The sequence below is a fragment of the Oncorhynchus clarkii genome, chromosome 5 (assembly GCF_045791955.1).
Source record: "Oncorhynchus clarkii lewisi isolate Uvic-CL-2024 chromosome 5, UVic_Ocla_1.0, whole genome shotgun sequence".
NCBI classification, from domain to species: domain Eukaryota; kingdom Metazoa; phylum Chordata; class Actinopteri; order Salmoniformes; family Salmonidae; genus Oncorhynchus; species Oncorhynchus clarkii.
This window is the reverse complement of record NC_092151.1, coordinates 31,333,596-31,358,783: the sequence shown is the minus strand read 5'-3', so window position 1 is coordinate 31,358,783 and position 25,188 is coordinate 31,333,596. Positions and strand designations below refer to the sequence as shown.

Here is a 25,188-nt window from a genome sequence, read left to right as displayed (position 1 = left end):
GCCAGTTGTGGCGGCAGGTAGCCTAGTGTTTAGAGTGTTGGGCCAGTAACCGAAAGGTTGCTGGATCAAATACCCGAGCTGACAAGGTAAAAACCCACTGTTCCCTGGTAGGCTGTCATTGTAAATAAGAATTTGTTCTTAACTGACTTGACTAGTTAAATAAAGGATACATTAAAAAAAAGCTAATTAATTGTCATTGCATGGTGCCATGTGCTGCTAGTATTTTTTTAAATCTTACTTAGTGATGACAATACATCTTCCCTTTCAATAAGAATCTGATCACAATTGACTTACACTCTTGTCTTAACATTGCCAGTAGCTATTGTGAACAGTAACTGCCATTTTAGACATTAGTCAAGTATGGCATTGATGATATTATGTCAACAGGGAAGATGCTTGCTAAAGCGGGTGCCAATTGTAAAATGACCTTCAATTTTGCTCATCTACTTATCTTGTCCCCAGTGCGGTTTGTTGCTGTTGCATAAATGGTTGTCGTAATACCATTGATGAATATCTAAAGACATAAGCATTTACCTATGCTGGTTTCCTTGTAGGGAGTTTGCGCGTTGGAAGGTGAGGAACACAGCCATCGAGAGGAGGGACCTGATCCGGAACCCAGTGCCACTTATGCCGGACTTCCAGCGCAGTGTCCGGTTGCTAGGGCGACGACCCTCCACGCAGCAGTTCATTGACACCATCATCAAGAAGTATGGCACCCACATCCTCATATCAGCCACCTTGGGAGGTAAGAAAGTATATATCTACTTCTACTTTATTAAGACACCCTTGGTGAGCCACAACAATGGCTTGTGGGACGCATTTGGCTCCGGGCTGCCAGGTGATGACTCCTGATTGTGGTGGGTTCAACCAAATTGTTTCCCTGTGACCTTATTTAGGCAAAGTGCTGTTAATGTCCATTACACTTTTTTGATGGCTTATTGATGGGGAATTGATGTGAAATAAATGTAGATGAGATATCAATGGGTAAATTGGTGGTTTTGACTGTCAAATGAGCCATAATTGAATGGCTACCCCATCTAAAAGCTGCACTTCCTCTCATGGTTCTGTCCTGTTAAGATAACATTTGACGTAGTTGTATCTCATTAGACGTAGTTTTATCTCATTAAACATTGGTATATCAAACTGTCACTGAGGAGCTCACCCTATAGAAAGCTATCTTTTCTGTATAAATCTGAGACTTCACTTGAATGTCAAACAGTCTGTTTAATAATTTAGTTAAGGCAAGGGTGGGGGATTTCATTGGCAGAGGTTTAGAGTTGCAATATCAAGTACAAGTCTGCAAGGTGATTCACACTAACACACTAATTATGGAATTCTGCAATGTGATATTGAAGCGAAATATGATACTAAGGTAAAGTATTAATACGTTCAAAATAAAACCATTCCCAGCAGGATGATTCACTGCTGCCACAAATGCACATGTGATTAAAGGTTGATGATAGATTAGGGGAATATTGACACAGAACTGATTGCAATTTTGCAGGTGACAATAATTTTTTCTCTGTTCGCTGTTTTCTTCCTCTCTCTTACGGTTTCTTCTCTCTCTTACTCTTTATTTATTGCTCTCTCACACACACACTCTCCCTTTCATCACCAGATCATCTTTAACCTTGAAGGCATTTCAGAGCGTTATCGCCTTGAAGTCACTCATCTCAATCTCTGGGTTGCATATTAATACAGAACACCATTATGTGATCTGATAAACCCAGATTACAGGAATGTACTGAAAGCTGTCCTGAATGCCCAGAGCTATTGCATCTAAAGTGATAAAGGAATACAGAAAAGACAATGTTCTCTTCGCCAGACTCACTTTATGAGCTAAAAGGAGTGTGTATGTCTGTGTGTGTCCATGAGTGTATGCGGATGTAGCATGTGTATGTTTGCTTGCACATCTGTCTTTTACTCTGCATATGTTTTGGTTCATATGTATGCAGACACTATTGGAAGTGCACATTTTGCCATTGTGCAGTATAATACTAGAATGTAATATATCCTGTAAGAAATACAGTAACCCACACACAGGTAACATTAACTCCTCAGTAGAGTACCTATATCACCAGTAGGCACTGGTGCTTAAATGATATACAGGTAAATCGATACCTTCCCCTCATGTATTGCTTTTATATATCCATCATCTTGTATTATTTCATTACAGTAGCCAATAAAATTGTGCCCCTGTTTGGCAATATTGTAAATCCATAAAAATGGCAAAACGTCATTGACCATAGACTGAGACAGAGCTTTAGAATGCTAAAGGCCCAGCCATAGGTATGAATCAATTTAGTCATTATTGAGGCCCATCGTCAAAGAGCTGCCCCAGTAAAATGTGAGACAATGTATTTCTTATATAAAAAAATCACCCACAAGTATAAAATCTAGATGGGCCTGACTTCACTGGGGCAAGAGCAGTAAAATAACATATTTATGTACAGTAGACCTACTTTCGAATAAACAGGAGAGGGGCAAAGCTATAGCGATAGAGAGTTAATGTAGGATCATTATCCTTATGCAGTAGGCCAAGGGTGTCTGTATAACCTTACTTCCCCTGGGGAAGAGCAGGGAGAGAATGGGTCTGTCATATTCCCACGCCATGGTACTGCTGGTCCAACCAGGCATGAGACATGGGCCTGAATGCCGCCCCCGGTCAAAGCCATCACAAGCTAAGTGACCAATCCAAATGCATAGCCAAGGGCCAAATAACCAATCATGATGCAGGAAGTTGTGAATATATGTGACATGTTCTTGAATGAGTTCCAGATAACTTGGTTTATAGGAAACATTTGCTCTTTATGCTGTTCAAATTACCTTTATGTCGTTTTAACTAACAGGCGTTAGTCATTGTTTGTTGCTGTGTAAAGGTTCAGGGCTTTCTGCTGGGGTGTTCACTTCTTCCCCTGCGGTGCCAGGATGTTCACTACTAAAGGTCATTCCCTCGGTGTGAAAGCAATCCACTCACTTACGCCCATATCCATTTCAACCTTTATAAACACATCATCTGGAATTATTAAGGGAACATAGACTGTTTTTTAGTGAAATGTTGATGCAGAAATGGCAGTAATGACAGTCACTTTAGAACTAACTTACATTTGACATTTTAGTCATTTTGTAGACGCTCTTATCCAGAGCGACATTACGGAACAGTGACCAGAAATAGCTATTGCTTAATTCATCTTAAGATAGTTAGGTGGGACATCAACATATCACAATCGTAGGAAGTACTATTTCCCTCAACAAAGTAGAATTATGATTACAGTGAATTTAATGGAGATGGCTTGGAAACTTCAGTACTTCAATACTTGGTGCCTAACTAGCAACTGATGGACAACAAAGTGTGCATACAGTGCCTTGCAAAAGTATTCATCCCCCTTGGCATTTTTCCTATTTTGTTGCATTACAACCTGTAATTTAAATTGATTTTTATTTGGATTTCATGTAATGGACATACACAAAATAGACCAAATTGATGGTGTGAAATGAAAAAAATCACTTGGTTCAAAAAAGTCTAAAAAAATAAAAAACTGAAAAGTTGTGCATGCATATACTGTACATTCACCCCCTTGCTATGGACCCTCTAAATAAGATCTGGTGCAATCAATTACCTTCAGAAGTCACATAATTAGTTAAATAAAGTCCACCTGTGCGCAATCTAAGTGTCACATGATCTGTCACATGATCTCAATATATATACACCTGTTCTGAAAGGCCCCAGTGTCTGCAACACCGCTATGCAAAGGGGCACCACCAAGCAAGCGGCACCATGAAGACCAAGGAGCTCTACAAACAGGTCAGGGACAAAGTAGTGGAGAAGTACAAATCAGGGTTGGATTATAAAAAAATATCTGAAGTTTTGAACATCCCACAGAGCACCATTAAATCCATTATAATTTTTTTTAAAGAATATGGCACCACAACAAACCTGCCAAGAGAGGGCCGCCCTCCAAAACTCACGGACCAGGCAAGGAGGGCATTAATCAGAGAGGCAACAAAAAAACCAAAGATAACCCTGAAGGAGCTGAAAAGCTCCACAGCGGAGATTGGAGTATCTGTCCATAGGACCACTTTAACACTCCACAGAGCTGGGCTTTACGGAACAGCGACCAGAAATATCCATTGCTTAAAGAAAAAAAAAAGATACGTTTGGTGTTTGCTAAAAGGCATGTGAGAGACTCCCCAAACATATGGAAGAATGTACTCTGGCCAGATGAGACTAAAATTCAATTTTTTGGCCGTCAAGGAAAACGCTATGTCTGGTGCAAACACATAGCCTCTCGTCACCCAGAGAACACCATCCCTGTGGGGATGTTTTTCATCGGCAGGGACTGGTAAACTGGTCAGAATGGAATGAATGATGGATGGCGCTAAATACAGGAATTTCTTGAGGGAAACCTGTTTCAGTCTTACAGAGATTTGAGACTAGGGCGGAGGTTCACATTCCAGCAGGACAATGGCCCTAAGCATACTGCTAAAGCAACACTTGAGTGGTTTAAGGGGAAACATTTAAATGTCTTAGAATGGCCTAGTCAAAGCCCAGACCTCAATCCTATTGAGAATCTGTGGTATGACTTAAAGATTGCTGTACACCAGCGGAACCTGTCCAGCTTGAGAAGATTTGCCTTGAAGAATGGGCAACAATCTCAGTGGCTAGATGTGCCAAGCTTATAGAGACATACCCCAAGAGGCTTGCAGCTGTAATTGCTGCAAAAGGTGGCTCTACAAAGTGTTGACTTTGGGGGGGTGAATAGTTAAGCATGCTCAAGTTTTCATTTTTTGTATTATTTCTTGTTTGTTTCACAATAAAACATATTTTGCATCTTCAAAATGGTAGGCATGTTGTGCAAATCAAGTGATACAAATCCCCCCAAAATCTATTTTAATTCCAAGTTGTAAAGTAATAAAATAGGAAAGGGGGAGTGAATACTTTCGCAAGCCCCTGTACATGAGTGAATGATGATACCAAGGAAAAGAGTAAGTCAACAATGGTATCATATTTTACTGTATCATAATACAAGTCCCACTTCCTGTCTTCCTTGTAGGCGAGGAGGCGTTGACCATGTACATGGCCAAGAACAAGCTGGACAGAAAGCTGGTCAACGCCACTCAGAATGTGGAGGCCCTGCACCAGCTGGCATCCTCATACTTCATCGACCGAGATGGCACCATGCGGAAACTCCATGAGATCCAGATCTCCACCAATGCCATCAAGGTATGCCATCTATACACAAAAAAACAGTATTTAAATATGTTCAAATGTTTCCCACAGGATATGGATATAAAAGGAATGTGTTTAAGAAGTGGGATAATGTCAGCAACACCATTTTGCAGCTCCCACAAGTGATCTTTATTAACAAGGTTTTTTAACAAGACCAACATGATCTTATTCAGGTACACACACACACCTCTGGCCTCCTCCAGCCCCCTCCTAGCCCCCTGGAGAGAGTGTCTTGTCATCTTTTTGTTGTCCTAAGTGACAGGCGGATGAAGAGGTTCTGGCAGACAGGACTCTGGGTAGCAGGAAGTCAAGCATGACAAAATTATACAGAATTGACAATGGCTGCTGAGTCAGGGCCGGGCGAGGAGTCGATGAGGGAAGAAGCACACACAGCACATTCTCAACGGAATAAGTATAGCCACTGTAACCAGCCACACTGTGTGGAGCCAGAGAAGACCTGTCTGACTGTCTTCTTGACTGACAAACCTGCACTATCTCTTAGTGGTACCGATGTTGGACTGTGTATGTGGGATATATTGGAATATTAGGAAATGTGTGTGTGTGTGTGTGTCCGTATGTGTGCGTGTGCTTGTGTGCATGGGCGCGTGCGTGCGTGTGCGTCTGAATGTGTTTGTCCTCAATTATCAGACATCAAAGAATGTGCCCACTCAAAGCCAAGTATTGTTGATTAATCATTTAATCTGTCTCACACTACAATTACATTCACCATATCATGATTGGACTGTGTCAACTGAGGGCAAATATAGCTTATTTAGTGAGGCAGAAAAGTTATCAAATCAAGAAACACTTCATCACATTCATTTCATCAAATATATTACAATATGTTGATATTATTTTCTATTTAAGTGGAAGGAACAATTGGTCCTTCAGGCGTTTGATAAGAAACACTCCATATTATACAGTGTACCTAAAGTAAACCACATGAAGACAATAGAAAATAACAAAAAGAGTGGATTAAAAGAAAGAGAATAACTGTCATGCCCTGACCTTAGAGAGCCATTTTGTTTCTCTATTTGGTGAGGTCAGGGTGTGATGTGGGGTGGGCATGCTATGTTTTGTATTTCTATGTTTTGGTTCTCAATCAGAGACAGCTGTCTATCGTTGTCTCTGATTGGGAATGATACTTAGGTAACCTTTTGCATTTTGTGGGTAGTTGTCTGTGTTAGTGGCCTGTATAGCCCTAGTCAGCGTCACGTTCGTTTTTGTTGTTTCTTGTTTTGTTGGTGACATTTATAACATAAAAAGGAAAATGTACGCTCACCCCACTGCACCTTAGTCTCATTCCAACAACAGTCGTGACAAAAACAGACCTAATTTAGAATTTAGGAGGACAACAGTATCACAGAAATGCATTTGCATTGATTCCCATAAGTAAACCGTGACAAAATAAAAAATCAGTTTTGACAGAAAATATATAAAATCAGCAACAAAAAAAGTCCTCTCACTGTCAACTGCATTTATTTTCAGCAAACTTAACATGTGTAAATATTTGTATGAAAATAACAAGATTCAACAACTGAGACATAAACTGAACATGTTCCACAGACTAACAGAAATGGAATAATGTGTCCCTGAACAAAGGGGGGTCAAAATCAAAAGTAACAGTCAGTATCTGGTGTGGCCACCAGCTGCATTAAGTACTCCAGTGCATCTCCTCCTCATGGACTGCACCAGATTTGCCAGTTCTTGTTGTGAGATGTTACCCCACTCTTCCACCAAGGCACCTGCAAGTTCCTGGACATTTCTGGGGGGAATGGCACTAGCCCTCACCCTCCGATCCAACAGGTGCCAGACATGCTCAATGTGATTGAGATCCGGGCTCTTCGCTGGCCATGGCAGAACACTGACATTTCTGTCTTGCAGGAAATCACCCTCAGAACGAGCAGTATGGCTGGTGACATTGTCAAGCTGGAGGGTCATGTCAGGATGAGCCTGCAGGAAGGGTACCACATGAGGGAGGAGTATGTCTTCCCTGTAACACGTAACATTGAGATTGCCTGCAACAACAAGCTCAGTCCGATGATGCTGTGACACACCGCACCAGACCATGATGGACTCTCCACCTCCAAATCGATCCCGCTCCAGAATACAGGCCTCTGTGTAGATACTGACTGTTACTAACGCTCATTCCTTCGATGAAAAACGTGAATCCGACCATCACCCCATGTAAGACAAAACCGCGACTCGTCAGTGAAGAGCACTTTTTTCCAGTCCTGTCTGGTCCAGCGACGGTGAAATTGTGCCCATAGGCGACGTTGTTGCCAGTGATGTCTGGTGAAGACATGCCTTTACGACAGGCCTACAAGCCCTCAGTCCTGCCTCTCTCAGCCTATTGCGAACAGTCTGAGCACTGATGGAGGGATTGTGCGTTCCTGGTGTAACTCAGGCAGTTGTTGTTGCTATCCTGTACCTGTCCCGCAGGTGTGATGTTCAGATGTACCGACCCTGTGCAGGTGTTGTTACACGTGGTCTGCCACCGCGAGGTTGATCAGCTGTCCTTCCTGTCTCCCTGTTGCGCTGTCTTAGGCGTCTCACAGTATGGACATTGTAATTTATTGCCCTGGCCACATCTGCAGTTATCATGCCTCCTTGCAGCGTGCCTAAGGCACGTTCACGCAGAGAAGCAGGGACCCTGGGCATCTTTCTTTTGGTGTTTTTCAGAGTCAGTAGAAAGGACTCTTTAGTGTCCTAAGTTTTCATAACTGTGACCTTAATTGCCTACTGTCTGTAAGCTGTTAGTGTCTTCACGACCGTTCCACAGGTGCATGTTCATTAATTGTTTATGCTTCATTGAACAAGCATGTGGAAACAGTGTTTAAACCCTTTACAATGAAGATCTGTGAAGTTATTTGGATTATTACGAATTATTTTTGAAAGACAGGGTCCTGAAAAAGCTACGTTTATTTTTTTGCTGAGTTTGAGGCCGCTGCCCACACAAATTAAGGCTGACACACATACTATTGAAACTGCTACGCTTTGTCAGAAAAACTACCATCCAAAATCACTGGTTGGTCTATCTATCCCACTATAAATAGGAGGTAACGGCAGAAGTAAAGTCAGCGACTGATCCTGCAGTCACGTAGCAGACAGACAACGATCTGTACGTGGAGAGGAAGCTGGGTCTGAAGCACAGCCTGGATCTATAAACACAGAGAACAAGGCCATGCACTTCCAATATTGATTTAATATGGCTGTGAGTCCAACTTCACAGTGAGATGCTGCGGCCTATGGAGAAAACACAGGCACAAAGACATCAATAGAGTCCAAATCTAAGATGTTTCCTGTCTGGCGAGTAAGCACATTTACCGTATAGTACTGCAGTGTTGAGTTTGGTTGCAGTGCCGTTTTACTTGGTGGTTTGCTTGCTGTAATGTAATGTGAGTTTTAAGACCTGGAAGTTGCTATTGTATATACAGGTAAGTTGTGGTATTTCATTTCCCTTTCAGAATTTTTCATATCCTCATCTTATCATGTTATCTCGCATACAAACACAGGCAAGTGCACATAAATGCACACACAATACTGTTTGTGTTGTCATATGTCTAGAGTAAGCCCTGATCTTTCTGGCCTTGACACTCTTTCTGTCCTGATGCCTCTTGCTGGAGGGGGGACGTGCCCCAGACACTTCAATAGGTTTTGGTGAGGCAGAAGGAGAAAAATGAAGAGTAGGAAAATGTGTGCGTGTGTTTGTGTGTGTGTGCGCGTGCGTGTGTGCGTGTGTGTGTGTGTGTGTGTGTGTATGTGTGTACAGGCATTAGTGTGTGCTGGGATGGCCTGAGAGCATCCACTGATCTGCCGAGCCTGGCTATATTTATCAAGCCCTCATCCCTGGCCCGTCCCCCCCGTCTCCTCAAGCCTTAGCACTGCTTAAGAGGTTCCAGCAACATGCCAACGTTAATCAAAACAAAGACTTATTTCCACTGCCCCGGTGACGCCCAGGGCAAGCCGTGGACTTGTTATTTTTCTAAGACCCCACACAGGAATTTATCTGCCCAAACCAATTGATTTTTGGAGCCTAGAAGCCTCAACCATCACCTCCTTTCCTTTTGGCTTTAAAAAGTTCACAGCCCTATGGGTGGCTTAATAACATCATTTCAAACAAACAAGGTTTCTGGGCCAAAGTGTCTCTGTAACCGTCAGTTTCTTGTCTGGGCTGTGAAGTTGTGAAGTGTGTGTAGTGAAATGTGTGCGTAGTGAAATGTGTGTACTTCCTGAGACATCTTTCTCTTGATTCAGTGTAGAGTTCTCATTCTCAGCCCGAACCCTATGAGCCGGGACGGGCCCAGTTTTCCTCTCGCCATGCTTCTCTAAGACAAGGGCTGTTTCCTCGTCTTCTCACTCTGCTGCTGCATTGTTCTCAACACCAGTTTAAATCAATATACTGTTTTAAGGGGTTTTGTTCAGGTTCAGGCTCATTACATTTCTGTGATGTTGGACCGGTCCTAGGCTCAGGCTTCAGCTCACCAAGCTTGGGTAAGACGGGCTCGAATTTTCAGGCCCGATGATAACTATAATTCAGTAGCCCTAAAAGAGAACAAGGGAGCTCAGTAATTTTAAGCATCAGCTTTTAAATGGAATACATCTAAGGGGAAAGAGAACACACACACACACAGCTGCTACAGGCAGACTGACCTGAGGTTACTGAGTGATGTGATCATATGGGGGGATTCCTGTACTTCATTTGTCTCCTGGAATGCAGAACAGTTCTTCACTTCCTACACATTGAGAAGATGACAACTAAAGTTGCCAAGAGCATCCACTTTATTCTACTGTGTTTGCAATTAAATACACACAGCAATATCCATCCATCCATATTTCTACTCATCAGACCACAGTATTTATCTATAGGTCAACCCATCCATTACCCCACCATTCCCTCAGCCAACTACCTTTCATTGTGTTTGGTACCCTGGCTACCCATTCATTTGGCTTTCCATCCACCCATGCCTCAGCAGGGCAAAGAAACAAATAATTGGGACACAGCATATTGGCTAAACCTGTAATATACCCCAAATCAGAGATAAACAGCACAAAGAAGAACTGTGCATGGCACTAACACCCTGCTGTGACAAATGAAAAGGAGGAGACATGTGCTTCTGGGTAGCACAGGGATGGGCTACTGACAGCCCAGCAGGGATGGGCTATTGGTGGCCTAATTAAATAAAACAAAAATAAAATGTATATATATTTAACATTTTTACAAATGTTTCTCTCCGCTGTCAAGAGGGTGGCCGCTAAAATGCTTTGCTCACAAGGTGGGGTGGCCCCCCCACTAAATTTTGCTTATGTCCCCCAAAAGGCTAGGGCCGACTATGACTGCATATGTGGGTATGGATGTGGGTACACAAACCCCCGAATCACTGCGGCCCCTCATGATTCAGATGCCCGCATCCCTGGTGTAGCAGGACCCAATAGCTACCTATGAGGGGTGGATAATTTAAGAAGGAAAATAAGATGCCCAGTAAAGCGTTTTAATGAAAGATTACAATTTTACGAGCAGGCAGTTCTTCTGTTACCAAGCTCCAGGATGATTATGCAGGGGTGGGGAGGAATATGGTTGCTGCTGTGTGACGTTGGCTTGTGTTCCCACAAGGTTACTTCCCTGAGGAGTCACTCTGCTGGCCTGATTTACACCAGGATTCAATATGCAGATTTACTGATGATGCAGCAGGATCCTGTTTCTAATTGGTGATTGCCACCTCTGTGGTCCCCAATGCTCTGGAGTAGGGTGGAGCAAAATGTGTCTGAGGTGTTAAAATTAACAGGCCCTATTATTTAACCCAGATTTTTTGGTGTGAATATAACTAGGCTTTGATTGGTTGGTTGAGGAGGGTGTGGCCTAATGAAGGCATTTGAATTTTGAAGCAGCCTTATTATTATTCAATCTTGGTACTCAGTTTAAGCACTACCAATTTTACCAATTGTTACCTTTCCATGTAGGCTCGGAACACAATTAAAACACATTTCATTTCATTTCACAACTTCATTTCACATTTCATGAGTTGTGCGGTTAGGCCATGTGATACAGTGAAGTTACCTCTTACTAAATTTCATGGAATCCCTTTACATTCCAAAAGCATACTTCCTCTGAGATGTGTCCAGCCACATAGAGTTACTGGTGAGCAGGTCCCTTCAGAGATGTGTCCAGCCACAGAGAGTTACTGGGGAGCATGTCCCTTCAGATATGTGTCCAGCCACAGAGAGTTACTGGGGAGCATGTCCCTTCAGAGATGTGTCCAGCCACAGAGAGTTACTGGGGAGCATGTCCCTTCAGAGATATGTCCAGCCACAGAGCTTTACTGGGGAGCATGTCCCTTCAGAGATGTGTCCAGCCACAGAGAGTTACTGGGGAGCATGTCCCTTCAGAGATGTGTCCAGCCACAGAGAGTTACTGGGGAGCATGTCCCTTCAGAGATGTGTCCAGCCACAGAGATTTACTGGGGAGCATGTCCCTTCAGAGATGTGTCCAGCCACAGAGAGTTACTGGGGAGCATGTCCCTTCAGAGATGTGTCCAGCCACAGAGATTTACTGGGGAGCATGTCCCTTCAGAGATGTGTCCAGCCACAGAGAGTTACTGGGGAGCATGTCCCTTCAGAGATGTGTCCAGCCACAGAGAGTTACTGGTGAGCATGTCCCTTAATTTCAATGTTTCCAGAAATAGAAAGTCATTAGGCGAGTGGCAGGTGATGGGCAGATTAAGAAAGCTCTGCAGTGGCAGCAGTCCCCTGATGAAGACACTCCATCATACTGGATGTATCCCTCCCTCAAGCCCCAATCTATTCCCTCCTTCTCTCAGGCTACCATCATTTTAATCCTGCCCTCAGTCGGTAGAGTTGTGCAACAGCAAATATGGTTAAAGGACAGCGCTAGATGTCTTCAGGAGTTTGAGAATAAATGATGCTCATAACTGTGCCTTGATTATCTTACTGTAGCTATACCACAAAGGGCTGTGTTGTCAGTAGTAAACCTCCTCACCTCTGCACTGCAACAACTGATGTGTAGGTGTGCAGCACAAAATGGCTGCCATACGTGCTATAGGTGGGCTCATTGTTGGTGAAGGAGGCAAGTTACTTCCTCTTGACATTACAAGCACATTGTGACCTGGCAATATACAGTACATGTACATTTATGTAATTTTACATTTACATTTTAGTCATTTATTATCCAGAGCAACTTACAGGAACAATTGCGGTTAAGTGCCTTGCTCAAGGACTCGTCAACAGATTTTTCACCTAGTCAGCTCACGGATTCTAACCTGCAACCTTTCGGTTACTGGCCCCAATGCCCTTAACCGCTAGTAGTTAATTACATATTTCTCAGAAAGAAAGAGTGTTGGAGGAAGAAGGAATGATTAGTTGATTGTGCTTTATATTGCCAAATACTTCAGCCACCCAAGCCATAGACAGTTCACTCTGCTACCATCCGACCAACGGTACCAGAGAATCATCTCTCAGACCAACTGGCTCCGAGACAGCTTCTAACCCCAAGCCATCAGACTGCTAAAAAGCCGTAAGACTGCTAAATAGTTAAATGGTTACAAAGACTATTTGCATTGACCCTATCTTGCACTGACTCTACGCACACTCACAAGACTATACAGTATATACACACTATAAACACACCATTACAGCCATTACAGTGAGTCCATCCTCCTATAGCTCTTCCCACAAGCCTCCTCTGATACACACTCACGAACACTACATTGACACTCACACACATGCATACCAATACAACACATACACACACACACACGCACACGCACACAACACAGATACACGCGCACACATGCACACACATCATAGGCTGAAGGCAGGGTAAAGTGACTAGGCATCAGACTGGATAATAGTAAGAGTAAGAATAAGAAGATTAGCAACAGCATGTGCAAGTGTGTCTGTGTGTATGTTTGTGTTGTATCGGTGTGTGTGTGGGTTTTGTGTGAGTGTCAATGTAGTAGTTAACATTTTTACTTTCTCTGCATTGTTGGGAAGGGCTCTTAAGAAAACATTTCGTCTCATTTCGGCTCATGATAAATCAAATTTGATATGAACTGCGTGGACAAGCAATTTCCTGAACTTCAGCAAGCTTGCAACAACTCCTAAAGCCAGTCTTATTGGAGCCATATTTTTTCTGTCACAATTGGTGCTTGAGGGAAAAATGTACAATTGCAAATTTGGAATAGGACTGCAACAGTGCATAAAGTTTGCTGGAGCTCTATGATTCACAGACACCATGCAAATTGTAACAATTGGTGTTAATTAAAAATAGATGGTGATGTCATTTAACAAAATGGGTATTGAACATAATGTTGTCACTCATCCCCATTACATAATATATTGAAATGCCAATGCTCCTAAGGTCTCCAGTGTGACGTGCTCTTAGCAATCTATTATGCACATAATTGACAGGAAATATGCTCTAACCGGTAGTGGGATCCATCTAAATGAGAAGAGGTGGATAGGATGTAATGCACCCCACAAATCAATTACCCTGCTCTGAATAGAAATTGAGTATGCATTGAAAAAAAATCAAAAAATGAACGAACATAGGAACAATGTTATCGTCCTGTCATTATAATCCAAATATGCTTGTGATTCTAGATATCCTGGATTTTGGAGATCAGAGAAGAGACAAAGAGTGTGTTCTAGGGCCATGGTAGTTAGGACTACGAAACAGCATGGTCCCCCTGGGGTTCTGAGTTGTGTTCAGCTTAACAATCCAGATCCTCTAAATCCTCTTTGGCCTGTTTCAGCTCTTTGATTGCTCCTTGTATTTTTATTATGTTGTATGACATTTTTTTTCAATATTGTACGTATGTGTGTTTGAGAGATAGTGTGTTTGTGTCTGTGTGGAGAGAAACTGCCTGCTATCCTACTGGGCATTCAGATTATCAAGGATGGTAATCTGTTTTTCCTGAATAGGTCTTTCCACCTTTTGACAATATGATTCTTGGATGTGATCCACTATAGCACACATTGATCGAGGTAAAATGTCTATTGTATTTTCTGCATTCTCATGTGTGCGTGCGTGTGTCTGTGTATGTGTGTGCAATACAACCAGAAAGTAATTTATTCTATGATAAGCAACAACAAAAGGGAGAAAAGCACCCTGTCAGCACCCATCAAGATGCCACTGTTTGATAGGCTAGGCAAGCACAATAATCAATCTACTTTGAAACGTTATGCAAGGCTGCAGAGAGCTTGTAAAATGTATTATTTGGGCTTCTCTATCAATAACTCTACTGTAGCTTTCTGACATTTTAGAGTTTGGAGTGGTGGAGAGTTGCAGTGGTATGGCTGCTGCAAGCATATCTACCTTTACATACAGTTCAATTTTGAAAATATTTAAAGAATGATGTTGTCTGTTGTGCTCTGATTCAGTCATAGTTTTGCAGAACATAGCATATCTACCCTTTGACAGGAAGGGGCATAATATTCAATGCTAAGCATACTATTCAATTGCATTCTCTGTTATTGCAGAGCACACAATGGTTGAATCAATGTTGTTTCCAGGTCATTTCAATTAAATTACGTTGAACCAATGTGGAATAGATGTTGAATTGACGTCTATGCCCAGTGGGTTTTTAGGAGCCTGTCACTTTGTTTCCCCCCTGGTTTCAAGTTTTACCCCATAAGAGAGTGACGCCAGGATATACAGTACATCTGTTTCATTTCCTGCTTGTCAACCTGTCATCTGGCACTGATTCAACATTAAAGACGGGAAAACGTTGTCACATTGTCAATCGCAAAGTGTTGTAGTGTTGGCTGAACAGGAAGTGGGAAAGAGGACGTTTAAGGACTCTAAACACATTTTACTTCGTGATTTGATGATTCGATTTACCCATCACTGCATTCTATGTCAATGTAATTGTATCAATATCTGTAGCTCTTTGCTCACCATGAAGTATTTGACTCTTCCCACATCTTCGATAACCCCTATTCACATGAGATTGGACTTCATGCAAGCTGCTAACGCAACCCCCCACCTTCAAGCTTAGAGTTTTCTAACCAAGCCAAAGACTGAGTGAAATTCGTTTGAGGTTAATGCCAAGAGTTTTTTTTCTCTTAATCTCCTTTGCTTAGTAGCATCTCATCTGGCTTCTTGGAATCATGTGAAAGTACTACTGAACACTGCCGGTCATCTCATAATGGGAAGAAAAGGCGATTTTAAAAAGAGGAAAGTCACCCTTTTCAAGAGCACTCTCTTTAAAAAAATCTTAAAGTCAGACGTGTAGTCGGAACTAAAAGTACCCTCACATTTGACTACCCTAATTATGCCATAGATTGAAGTTTGGGCTGGGAGAGAGGCCACTAGTGCGACTTTTATACTTTTAAGGGAAGTGTTATTCTCTAGCAGAAAGTGGGGCGCAGGCACAGTTTGAAAAAAGTCCATTAACGTCTCACCTCTTTTGAAAGGAAACAAAGCCTTTAAAGTTCCTTAAAAGAAAATGTGTCTAATAAGCCGGTCATGGTACACGTCACAGATGGATATAAAAAGGAGGTACTTATAAAAGTGCTGCTTAGAAAGGCCTGCTGTGCTCTGGACCAATTACAGCTTACTTAGCTCAGCGCCGCAGAACATGTACAGTGCCTTGCGAAAGTATTCGGCCCCCTTGAACTTTGCGACCTTTTGCCACATTTCAGGCTTCAAACATAAAGATATAAAACTGTATTTTTTTGTGAAGAATCAACAACAAGTGGGACACAATCATGAAGTGGAACGACATTTATTGGATATTTCAAACTTTTTTAACAAATCAAAAACTGAAAAATTGGGCGTGCAAAATTATTCAGCCCCTTTACTTTCAGTGCAGCAAACTCTCTCCAGAAGTTCAGTGAGGATCTCTGAATGATCCAATGTTGACCTAAATGACTAATGATGATAAATACAATCCACCTGTGTGTAATCAAGTCTCCGTATAAATGCACCTGCACTGTGATAGTCTCAGAGGTCCGTTAAAAGCGCAGAGAGCATCATGAAGAACAAGGAACACACCAGGCAGGTCCGAGATACTGTTGTGAAGAATTTTAAAGCCGGATTTGGATACAAAAAGATTTCCCAAGCTTTAAACATCCCAAGGAGCACTGTGCAAGCGATAATATTGAAATGGAAGGAGTATCAGACCACTGCAAATCTACCAAGACCTGGCCGTCCCTCTAAACTTTCAGCTCATACAAGGAGAAGACTGATCAGAGATGCAGCCAAGAGGCCCATGATCACTCTGGATGAACTGATCTACAGCTGAGGTGGGAGACTCTGTCCATAGGACAACAATCAGTCGTATATTGCACAAATCTGGCCTTTATGGAAGAGTGGCAAGAAGAAAGCCATTTCTTAAAGATATCCATAAAAAGTGTTGTTTAAAGTTTGCCACAAGCCACCTGGGAGACACACCAAACATGTGGAAGAAGGTGCTCTGGTCAGATGAAACCAAAAGTGAACTTTTTGGCAACAATGCAAAACGTTATGTTTGGCGTAAAAGCAACACAGCTGAACGCACCATCCCCACTGTCAAACATGGTGGTGGCAGCATCATGGTTTGGGCCTGCTTTTCTTCAGCAGGGACAGGGAAGATGGTTAAAATTGATGGGAAGATGGATGGAGCCAAATACAGGACCATTCTGGAAGAAAACCTGATGGAGTCTGCAAAAGAACAGAGACTGGGACGGAGATTTGTCTTCCAACAAGACAATGATCCAAAACATAAAGCAAAATCTACAATGGAATGGTTCAAAAATAAACATATCCAGGTGTTAGAATGGCCAAGTCAAAGTCCAGACCTGAATCCAATCGAGAATCTGTGGAAAGAACTGAAAACTGCTGTTCACAAATGCTCTCCATCCAACCTCACTGAGCTCGAGCTGTTTTGCAAGGAGGAATGGGAAAAAATGTCAGTCTCTCGATGTGCAAAACTGATAGAGACATACCCCAAGCGACTTACAGCTGTAATCGCAGCAAAAGGTGGCGCTACAAAGTATTAACTTAAGGGGGCTGAATAATTTTGCACGCCCAATTTTTCAGTTTTTGATTTGTTAAAAAAGTTTGAAATATCCAATAAATGTTGTTCCACTTCATGATTGTGTCCCACTTGTTGTTGATTCTTCACAAAAAAATACAGTTTTATATCTTTATGTTTGAAGCCTGAAATGTGGCAAAAGGTCGCAAAGTTCAAGGGGGCCGAATACTTTCGCAAGGCACTGTATGTGCTAGCGTGACACACGTAAAGTTCAGATATTTATGAGCTGCTCACATGGTTGAAGCTGGTTGAGAGAATGCCAAGAGTGTGCAAAGCTGTCTTCAAGGCAAAGGATGACTACTTTGAAGAATCTCAAACATTTATTTCACATTTTTTTGGTTACTTTGTGAATCCATATGTGTTATTTCATAGTTTTGCTGTCTTCACTATTATTCTATAATGTAGAAAATAGTAAAAATGAAGAAATACCCTTGACTGAGTAGATGTGTCCGACTTTTGACTGGTACTGTACCTTGGCTGGTTCATTAAACCCGCAAATTCAGACAAACAAGGTATAATGGGTCCGCACTTAAAAAGTTGTTGCTTAAAGTTGACCTCAATTTTTTATTATTTTATTATTTTCACTGCATCAGGGATAGCGTACACTGATGTTTCGGCTTTGCATCCTTCTTCAGTGTGTAGGTACAATTTGTGCTATTTTTTAAATATAATAATGCTTGACATACAAAGGCATGATACAAACATTTGTTCCAATCCTTCAATGAAATCAATACGTGCTTGATGATTTACATGTGTAAACCTCTACTCAGAGTCTAGTTAAATCGTAATGAAAACAATTTTCTCTATGATCACCCCCTATCCCAACACTCACATCCACACACACCGCAGTGTCTCTCGCCCCTACTGTTCCTGAAGTATTTGTCCTGATTCTCTTGCAGGTGACAGAGACTCGCACGGGCCCGCTGGGATGCAGCAGCTATGATAATCTGGACTCAGTGAGCTCCATCCTCCTGCAGAGCCCAGAGAGCAAGCTCCATCTGCAAGGTAAACATACCCAACTGTATCTCTTATCGTACTTTCACTATGGGAGGCTACATTGGCTGGGGGGAGGGGTGTTAAGGTCGGGGTCAATCCATTCTCCAGTCCATTTAGGAAAAACACCTCTTAGGGAGTTTTGCACGATTTGTGAAATTCATTTGAATCTATTTTGACTAATAAAACAGAGATGGAATCGAATTTGCTCCACAATTCCGCTCTCAGTGATCCTCTTCCGTTACTTTGGTCTTGGGTCTCTTGTCCTAATGATAATAATATGGTCATACAGGTTACCAGAGACTTTTATCTGTAGCGTGTGTGGCCCATGAAGTAATCAAACCCACAAGCCTGATGTTGCTAGTGTTGTTCAAACCCAGTAAGCATCATAACATTTTAACTTACCCACACAATTCATCATGGTCCTCTCAATCAATAGGGAAGATCTGACTAGTGTTGATCGAAGCGAAGGCTTGCATGCTGAATAATAGCACGGAAGGTTTAAGCTCAAGTATGTATTGGTGCTCAGACTCTATTAGTGGCACTCTGTATGGAGCTATGATATATAATGTTAGCACTCCATTTCTACATTATATAGAACAGTGTTTTTCACTCGTGGTGGTGGAGGGCTGCAGTATGTGTGGACTTTTGTTCCAGACCAGCAGTAGCACACATAATTTAGCTAATAAAGGTGTTGATTTGTTATTTAGTTGAATCAAATGTGACAGTGCTAGGCAAGGACAGAAGTATGCTACCGCTGTGGCCTTTCAGGACTTGGTATGAATAACTTTGGCTAAGAAGATACAACAGACATACAATCTTAGAATTTTCCATTTTAGACTATATATATAGTACCAGTCAAAATTTTGGACACACCTACTGATCCCAGAGTTTTTCTTTATTTTGACTATTTTCTACATTGTAGAATAATAGTGAAGATATCAAAACTATGAAATAACACATATGGAATCATGTAGAAACCAAAAAAGTGTTAAACACTTCAAAATATATTGTATATTTGAGATTCTTCAAATAGCCACCCTTTGCCTTGATGACAGCTTTGCATTCTCTTGGCATTCTCTCAACAAGCTTCATGAGGTAGTCACCTGGATTTAATTTAAATGAATAGATGTGCCTTTGTGGAATTTCATTCCTTCTTAATGCGTTTGAGCCAATTAGTTGTGTTGTGACAAGGTAGAGGTGGTATACAGTAGATAGCCCTATTTGGTAAAATACCAAGTCCATATTATGGCAAGAACAGCTCAAATAAGCAAAGAGCAACATGAAGGTCAGTCAATCCGGAACATTTCTTTTTTTTTCTTTTTTTAAATGTTTTTTTAATTTTACCCCTTTTTCTCCCCAATTTTCATAGTATCCAATTGTTGTAGTAGCTACTATCTTGTCTCATCGCTACAACTCCCGTACGGGCTCGGGAGAGACGAAGGTTGAAAGTCATGCGTCCTCCGATACACAACCAACCAAGCCGCTGCTTCTTTAACACAGCGCACATCCAACCCGGAAGCCAGCCGCACCAATGCGCCGGAGGAAACACCGTGCACCTGGCCACCTTGGCTAGCGTACACTGCACCCAGCCCGCCACAGGAGTCGCTGGTGCGCGATGAGACAAGGACACCCCTACCGACCAAGCCCTCCCTAACCCGGGCGACGCTAGGCCAATTGTGCGTCGCCCCACGGACCTCCCGGTCGCGGCCGGTTACGACAGAGCCTGGGCGCGAACCCAGGACTCTGATGGCACAGCTGGCGCTGCAGTACAGCGCCCTTAACCACTGCGCCACCCGGGAGGCCTCAATCCGGAACATTTCAAGAACTATGAAAGGTTCTTCAAGTGCAGTTACAAAAACCATCAAGCGCTATGATGAAACTGGCTCTCATGAGGACCACCACAGGGAAGGAAGACCCAGAGTTCTCTGCTGCAGAGGATAAGTTCATTAGAGTTACCAGCCTCAGAAATTGCAGCCAAAATAAATACTTCACAACATCTCAACATCAACTGTTCAGAGGAGACTGTGTGAATAAGGCTTGCATGGTCGAATTGCTGCAAAGAAACCACAACTAAAGGACACCGATAATAAGAAGAGATTTGCTTGGGCCAAGAAACACGAGCAATGGATATTAGACGGGTGGAAATCTGTCTATGATCTGATGATTCCAAATTTGAGATTTTTGGTTCCAACCGCCGTCTCTTTGTGAGACGCAGAGTAGGTGAACGGATGATCTCCGCATGTGTGGTTCCCACCGTAAAGCATGGAGGAGGAGGTGTGAAGGTGTAGGGGTGCTTTGCTGCTGACACTGTCTGTGATTTATTTAGAATTCAAGGCACACTTAACCAGCTTGGCTACCACAGCATACGCAATCCCATCTGGTTTGTGCTTAGTGGGACTATAATTTGTTTTTCAACAGGGCAATGAGCCAAAACAAACCTCCAGGCTGTGTAAGGACTATTTTACCAAGAAGGAGAGTGATGGAGTGCTGCATCAGATGACCTGGCCTCCACAATCATCCGACCTCAACCCAATTGAGATGGTTTGGAAAAGCATTCCAGGTGACTACCTCATGAAGCTTGTTGAGAGAATGCCAAGAGTGTGCAAAGTTGTCATCAAGGCAAAGAGTGGCTATTGAAATAATCTGAAATATACAATATATTTTGAATTGTTTAACACTTTTTTGGTTTCTACATGATTCCATGTGTGTTATTTCATAGTTTTGATGTCTTCACTATTATTCTACAATGTAGAATAGAACATAAAGAAGGCGTGTCCAAACTTTTGACTGGTACTACGTATCTGCTGATTCGATGAACTAAATTACAGAAGTATATTTTTTTGGCTTGGGTATACTTCGTTCACACACTGTATTAAAGATGCAAATAGTGACAGTAAATGCTATGCAATTATCAGCTTTGAGTGACAACAAAATTAGGTCGCAAAGATAGAAAAGTAGACAAACGTAGAAATTAGCTGATTGCTTTTGAAGGAATCATTTGTGTCAATAGTTATCATCTCTTACTTTCCTCCTATGAATAATCATCATCAACCGTGCCTTAGATATGACCACAGCTCCCATTGGGACAGTGATGAAAGCCACTGTAAGAGTGGTCAAGTTTGAGACAAGCTATCCCTTTTTAAAGTATGTAGTTTACCTCCAGTATAAAATTGCATCAGCAATTCTGAGCTCTTTTTTAACTACACCACTGCATCCCTCCCTGAAGGGATCATTAAATGCTGTTTGAATACAGAGAATTACTCTGTCTGTCATAAACGCTTTCAAGTTCCCCCTGCCATTCGCTCAAAGGGAATCAATAGGTTTTAAAGGGGCTTAATTCCCATGCAACCTCTGTATTGGCCTCTGTTGCTTGGAAGACTAACGTTTTGTCATCCAACTGATATGTGACAGGCAGATGAACAGCCTGTATCTTTCAGGATGATACGATTTGAGGAGAAAGAGATGAGTTCTCAAATGCTGCTATTTCATGGTGTGTTTTTAAAGCTATTGTTTTCACATTATTCCAAAGTGGCTGATTATTTTAAAGTGTACTACAACTGAAATCTATCCTCCAAGAGCAATTATCATCTCTGAGTTAAGAGTTCATTAGAGAGCTTTTGTCATAAGATTGGTATTATAATGTGCCAACTATCACAAACTCCTCAAAAGTGAAAACACTTCAATGTCATTCCTGAGCTGGTGACACCTCTTTAGTCTTTGAGAGTCTCTTTAGAGTATTAAGATTGAATTATCATTTTATCCAGCTGGTGGTATAAATGGCTGTGAAAGATCCGTATTTCCATGTGAAAATGGTGGATGAGCATCGAAAACGTTGCTATTATATTCTTGTTAGTATTGCACTTATGTGGGAACATTGAAGCCACTGTATGCCAAAAGCAGAGGCTTTAGATATGTACAGTACGCTACAGTAGTTGACATTACATTACCTCCAAACTTTCCTTTCATTGTTTGAAGTGTCAAATTCTACTAATTAAACCAATGCTGGTTATTTGTGCCATTTGACCCTCAGGTCCTATAAACTGCACTACAGAGGAATCTGTCATCTCTCTCTGCTGGTGTACCTCCTCTCCACACATCCCCTCTTGGTATCATAAAATATGGAGCTGAAGCCGAGAGGCAATATGCCCTCTGTGTATGTCAAGGCCCACATGCAGATGACAATAAGACATAGACAGCCTGTTCTCAAAAGGGTTTACTACTCTCAGCATATAAGGGAGAAGATTCCATTTTGCACTTTGAAGCAGTCATTTTGTGGTTGTGGTGTGTGCGTGTGCGTGTGCGTGTGTGTGTGTGTGTGTGCGTGTGTGTGTGCGTGTGTGTGTGTACATGTGCGTGCCTGGGTGTAGCTTAAGTGTGTTTCAGAGTGCTTAGATACCAATGACGCCAGTGGTGAAATGATAGAGATGGTGAGGTGATGGTTTCAATCTCATAGAAAGGGACGGTAGCAACATTCCAGCCAGACAACATTGACTTATTTACAAGTGAATTACAAAAGGTAACTTTGAGGGAGTTGACGTAATTGTTGTTTGCCATTAATAAAATTGACTTCCAATTCCTCCCTCTATTCCATAGAGCACACTGCAGGCAATAAAAATTGATGAAGGGAAAAAATGCTGTAGGGAAAAAATAGAACAACAATTATATGATTAGAAAATACATAAATAAAGGGAGGGATGAAGAATTACCTAGACACTCATTTCAATTACAGTACGTTATTTTCAACCAGGGGCACTCAGAAAAATATAGTTCTGCAGAGCAGGCTGCCGACTGCATGATGTTAGGATAAGAGCCAGCCAATCGGGACCTGGGTTCATCAGTTTGGAAAATACAATTAATTCTCCTCATCCAATTTGTTTAAAAAATGATTTGGCCAATTCTCAGAATTCTCTCCAAAAAAGCAACTCTGATGGCTAACTGTAGCTTGCACAATGGCTTACTATTGATTTAATGCCCTAATGGATTTAATATTGGGACGATCCAGAGAAAATGTCCACAATAGCAATATCTACTGTCTGTTAGAGCACTAGGGATTTGTATCAAACTGTTCCTGATGGTGAAAAGAGTTGGGTGGATATATTAAAAAGACAGTCAATGTTCTTGGTACATTTAATGAACACCTTCCATGTGTCTCTCAAATGCCCATTGACCTTTTTAGACAATTATAGAAAGAACAAAAGTGCTGGCAGTTAAAATGTGAAGAGATCACATCTGGCCAAAGTATGAGATCACCCACAGTGTTAAACTAAAATAGCTTTTAAAGGTAAAATACTTGCTTTTGAATGATCATGTCAATGAATTATATTTTGATATTAGGTTATATACTCAGCTAGTACAAAGTTCTGAGAGCCATATGTTTTTGGAGCTTGGTGAGAGTGTGGTTGTCCTATGGTTATTTTTCACAGAACCTTCCCACAACTTTCTAGGAATGGTGCAGGATAGTTGCTTGGCTTTGGAACATTCTCAGAACATTTCAGGAACTTGACAAATGTTTTACATTTTCCTGGTATTTCATTCCATAATTACATTTTTATTTAAATTTTGGTCATGTTCTAGCAATAATTGTCAGCATATGCGCTACTGGTGTTGAAGTCAGGTGCAGGGGAGCAGAGAGTTGTGATCAGGCGCACTCTTTATTAGGGCAGAAGCACAACAAATGGACGCAACTGTGTCAAACCTCCAGCCGAAATGCAAAAAGAGAAATGGGCAAAATACAGTCACAAAACAAATAATCAAACCTCCTATGGGTTAAACAAGAATACCCAGGGGGTAATAACCAGCCTGGAGCGTCACACTGAACATGAAACAAAACAATTACACACAAGGACATGGGGGGGAACAGAGGAGTGTGTGCCGGGAACTAGACAAAACAAATGGAACGGCGATGGCTAGAAGGCTGGTGACGTCGACCGCCGAACGCCGCCGGAACAAGGAGAGGAGCCGACTTCTGTGGAAGTCGTGACAATAATAATTTGAGAACATGACTTTAAATAGAACCATGTAGGAAACGTTATGCTGAAGTACCAAAATTCCCACAGAAGAACTTTGCTTCCTAACATTCTTGAACTATTTGAGAACATTCCCAATATAAAATGATTTGTTTTTAAATAACATTATTTGAACATTACTAAAGTTTTCTTTTGGAACAATAATTGTTCCGAGAACCTTTAAAAGAATGTAAAAACCACAATAAATGTTTTATTTAAAAACATATACATTCTATGCTCAGCATCAACAAAACACTCTCTGTACTCTCTTATTAAGTGTGTTGGCTGCACCCACTAATTGGCCACACCTTCAAATAACCTATAATTTCCATTTTCAGAACGTTAATAAAAACCACCCAGGCAACCTTTTAGGGAAACATAGTAAAACGTTCTCAGTACCTCCCTGCAACCTAAAATTGTACATTCCCAGAACAGGCAAAATGTTCACTTCCGCTCTCAGAATGTTTAAACAATGATTTTACCGGTAAGAAAACGTATGACTTCAATTCCCAGAACCAATGGGAAACCAAAAACATGTGTTTCCACAACTTCCAGGGAACCAAATGTGTTAGCTGGTATATATTTTATACAATGTGTAATGTACAGTTTATCGTGGCCAGGTCAGTTGACTAGGAAATGTAGCCTACAGTGTATAGAGCTTTTTTCCTAACCAGGTCTTACGGTCAGGAAAAACAGCTGGTCATAGTCACATACTCACTACTGTACACTAGTTTGCTGTTGACACATGTGGAGAGATTTCAGATGGAGATCCATCAGCTGTCAGCCAGGCCTTGCTGGTTGAGACAGAAGCACTATAGCTAGACCAGGGCCCTTGGCCCGGGATTTGTAGGATGGGCCTCAACATCCCCTCCAAAGTCAGGACCAGAGGTAAGGCTAGGGCAGAAGAGATCATTACCTACGC

At 41.8% G+C, this 25,188-nt stretch overlaps 1 protein-coding gene across 1 annotated transcript in view; it reads left to right on the top strand.

Moving 5' to 3' along the window:
• The window catches only part of LOC139409952 (BMP/retinoic acid-inducible neural-specific protein 1-like), a 151,561-nt gene that overhangs the window by 72,691 nt on the left and 53,682 nt on the right, over positions 1-25,188 (top strand). The window contains exons 3-5 of the mRNA XM_071155361.1: positions 555-745; positions 5,055-5,224; positions 18,165-18,270. Of these exons, the coding sequence (XP_071011462.1) occupies positions 555-745; positions 5,055-5,224; positions 18,165-18,270 (467 nt within the window). The remainder of the gene's footprint in view (positions 1-554; positions 746-5,054; positions 5,225-18,164; positions 18,271-25,188) is intronic.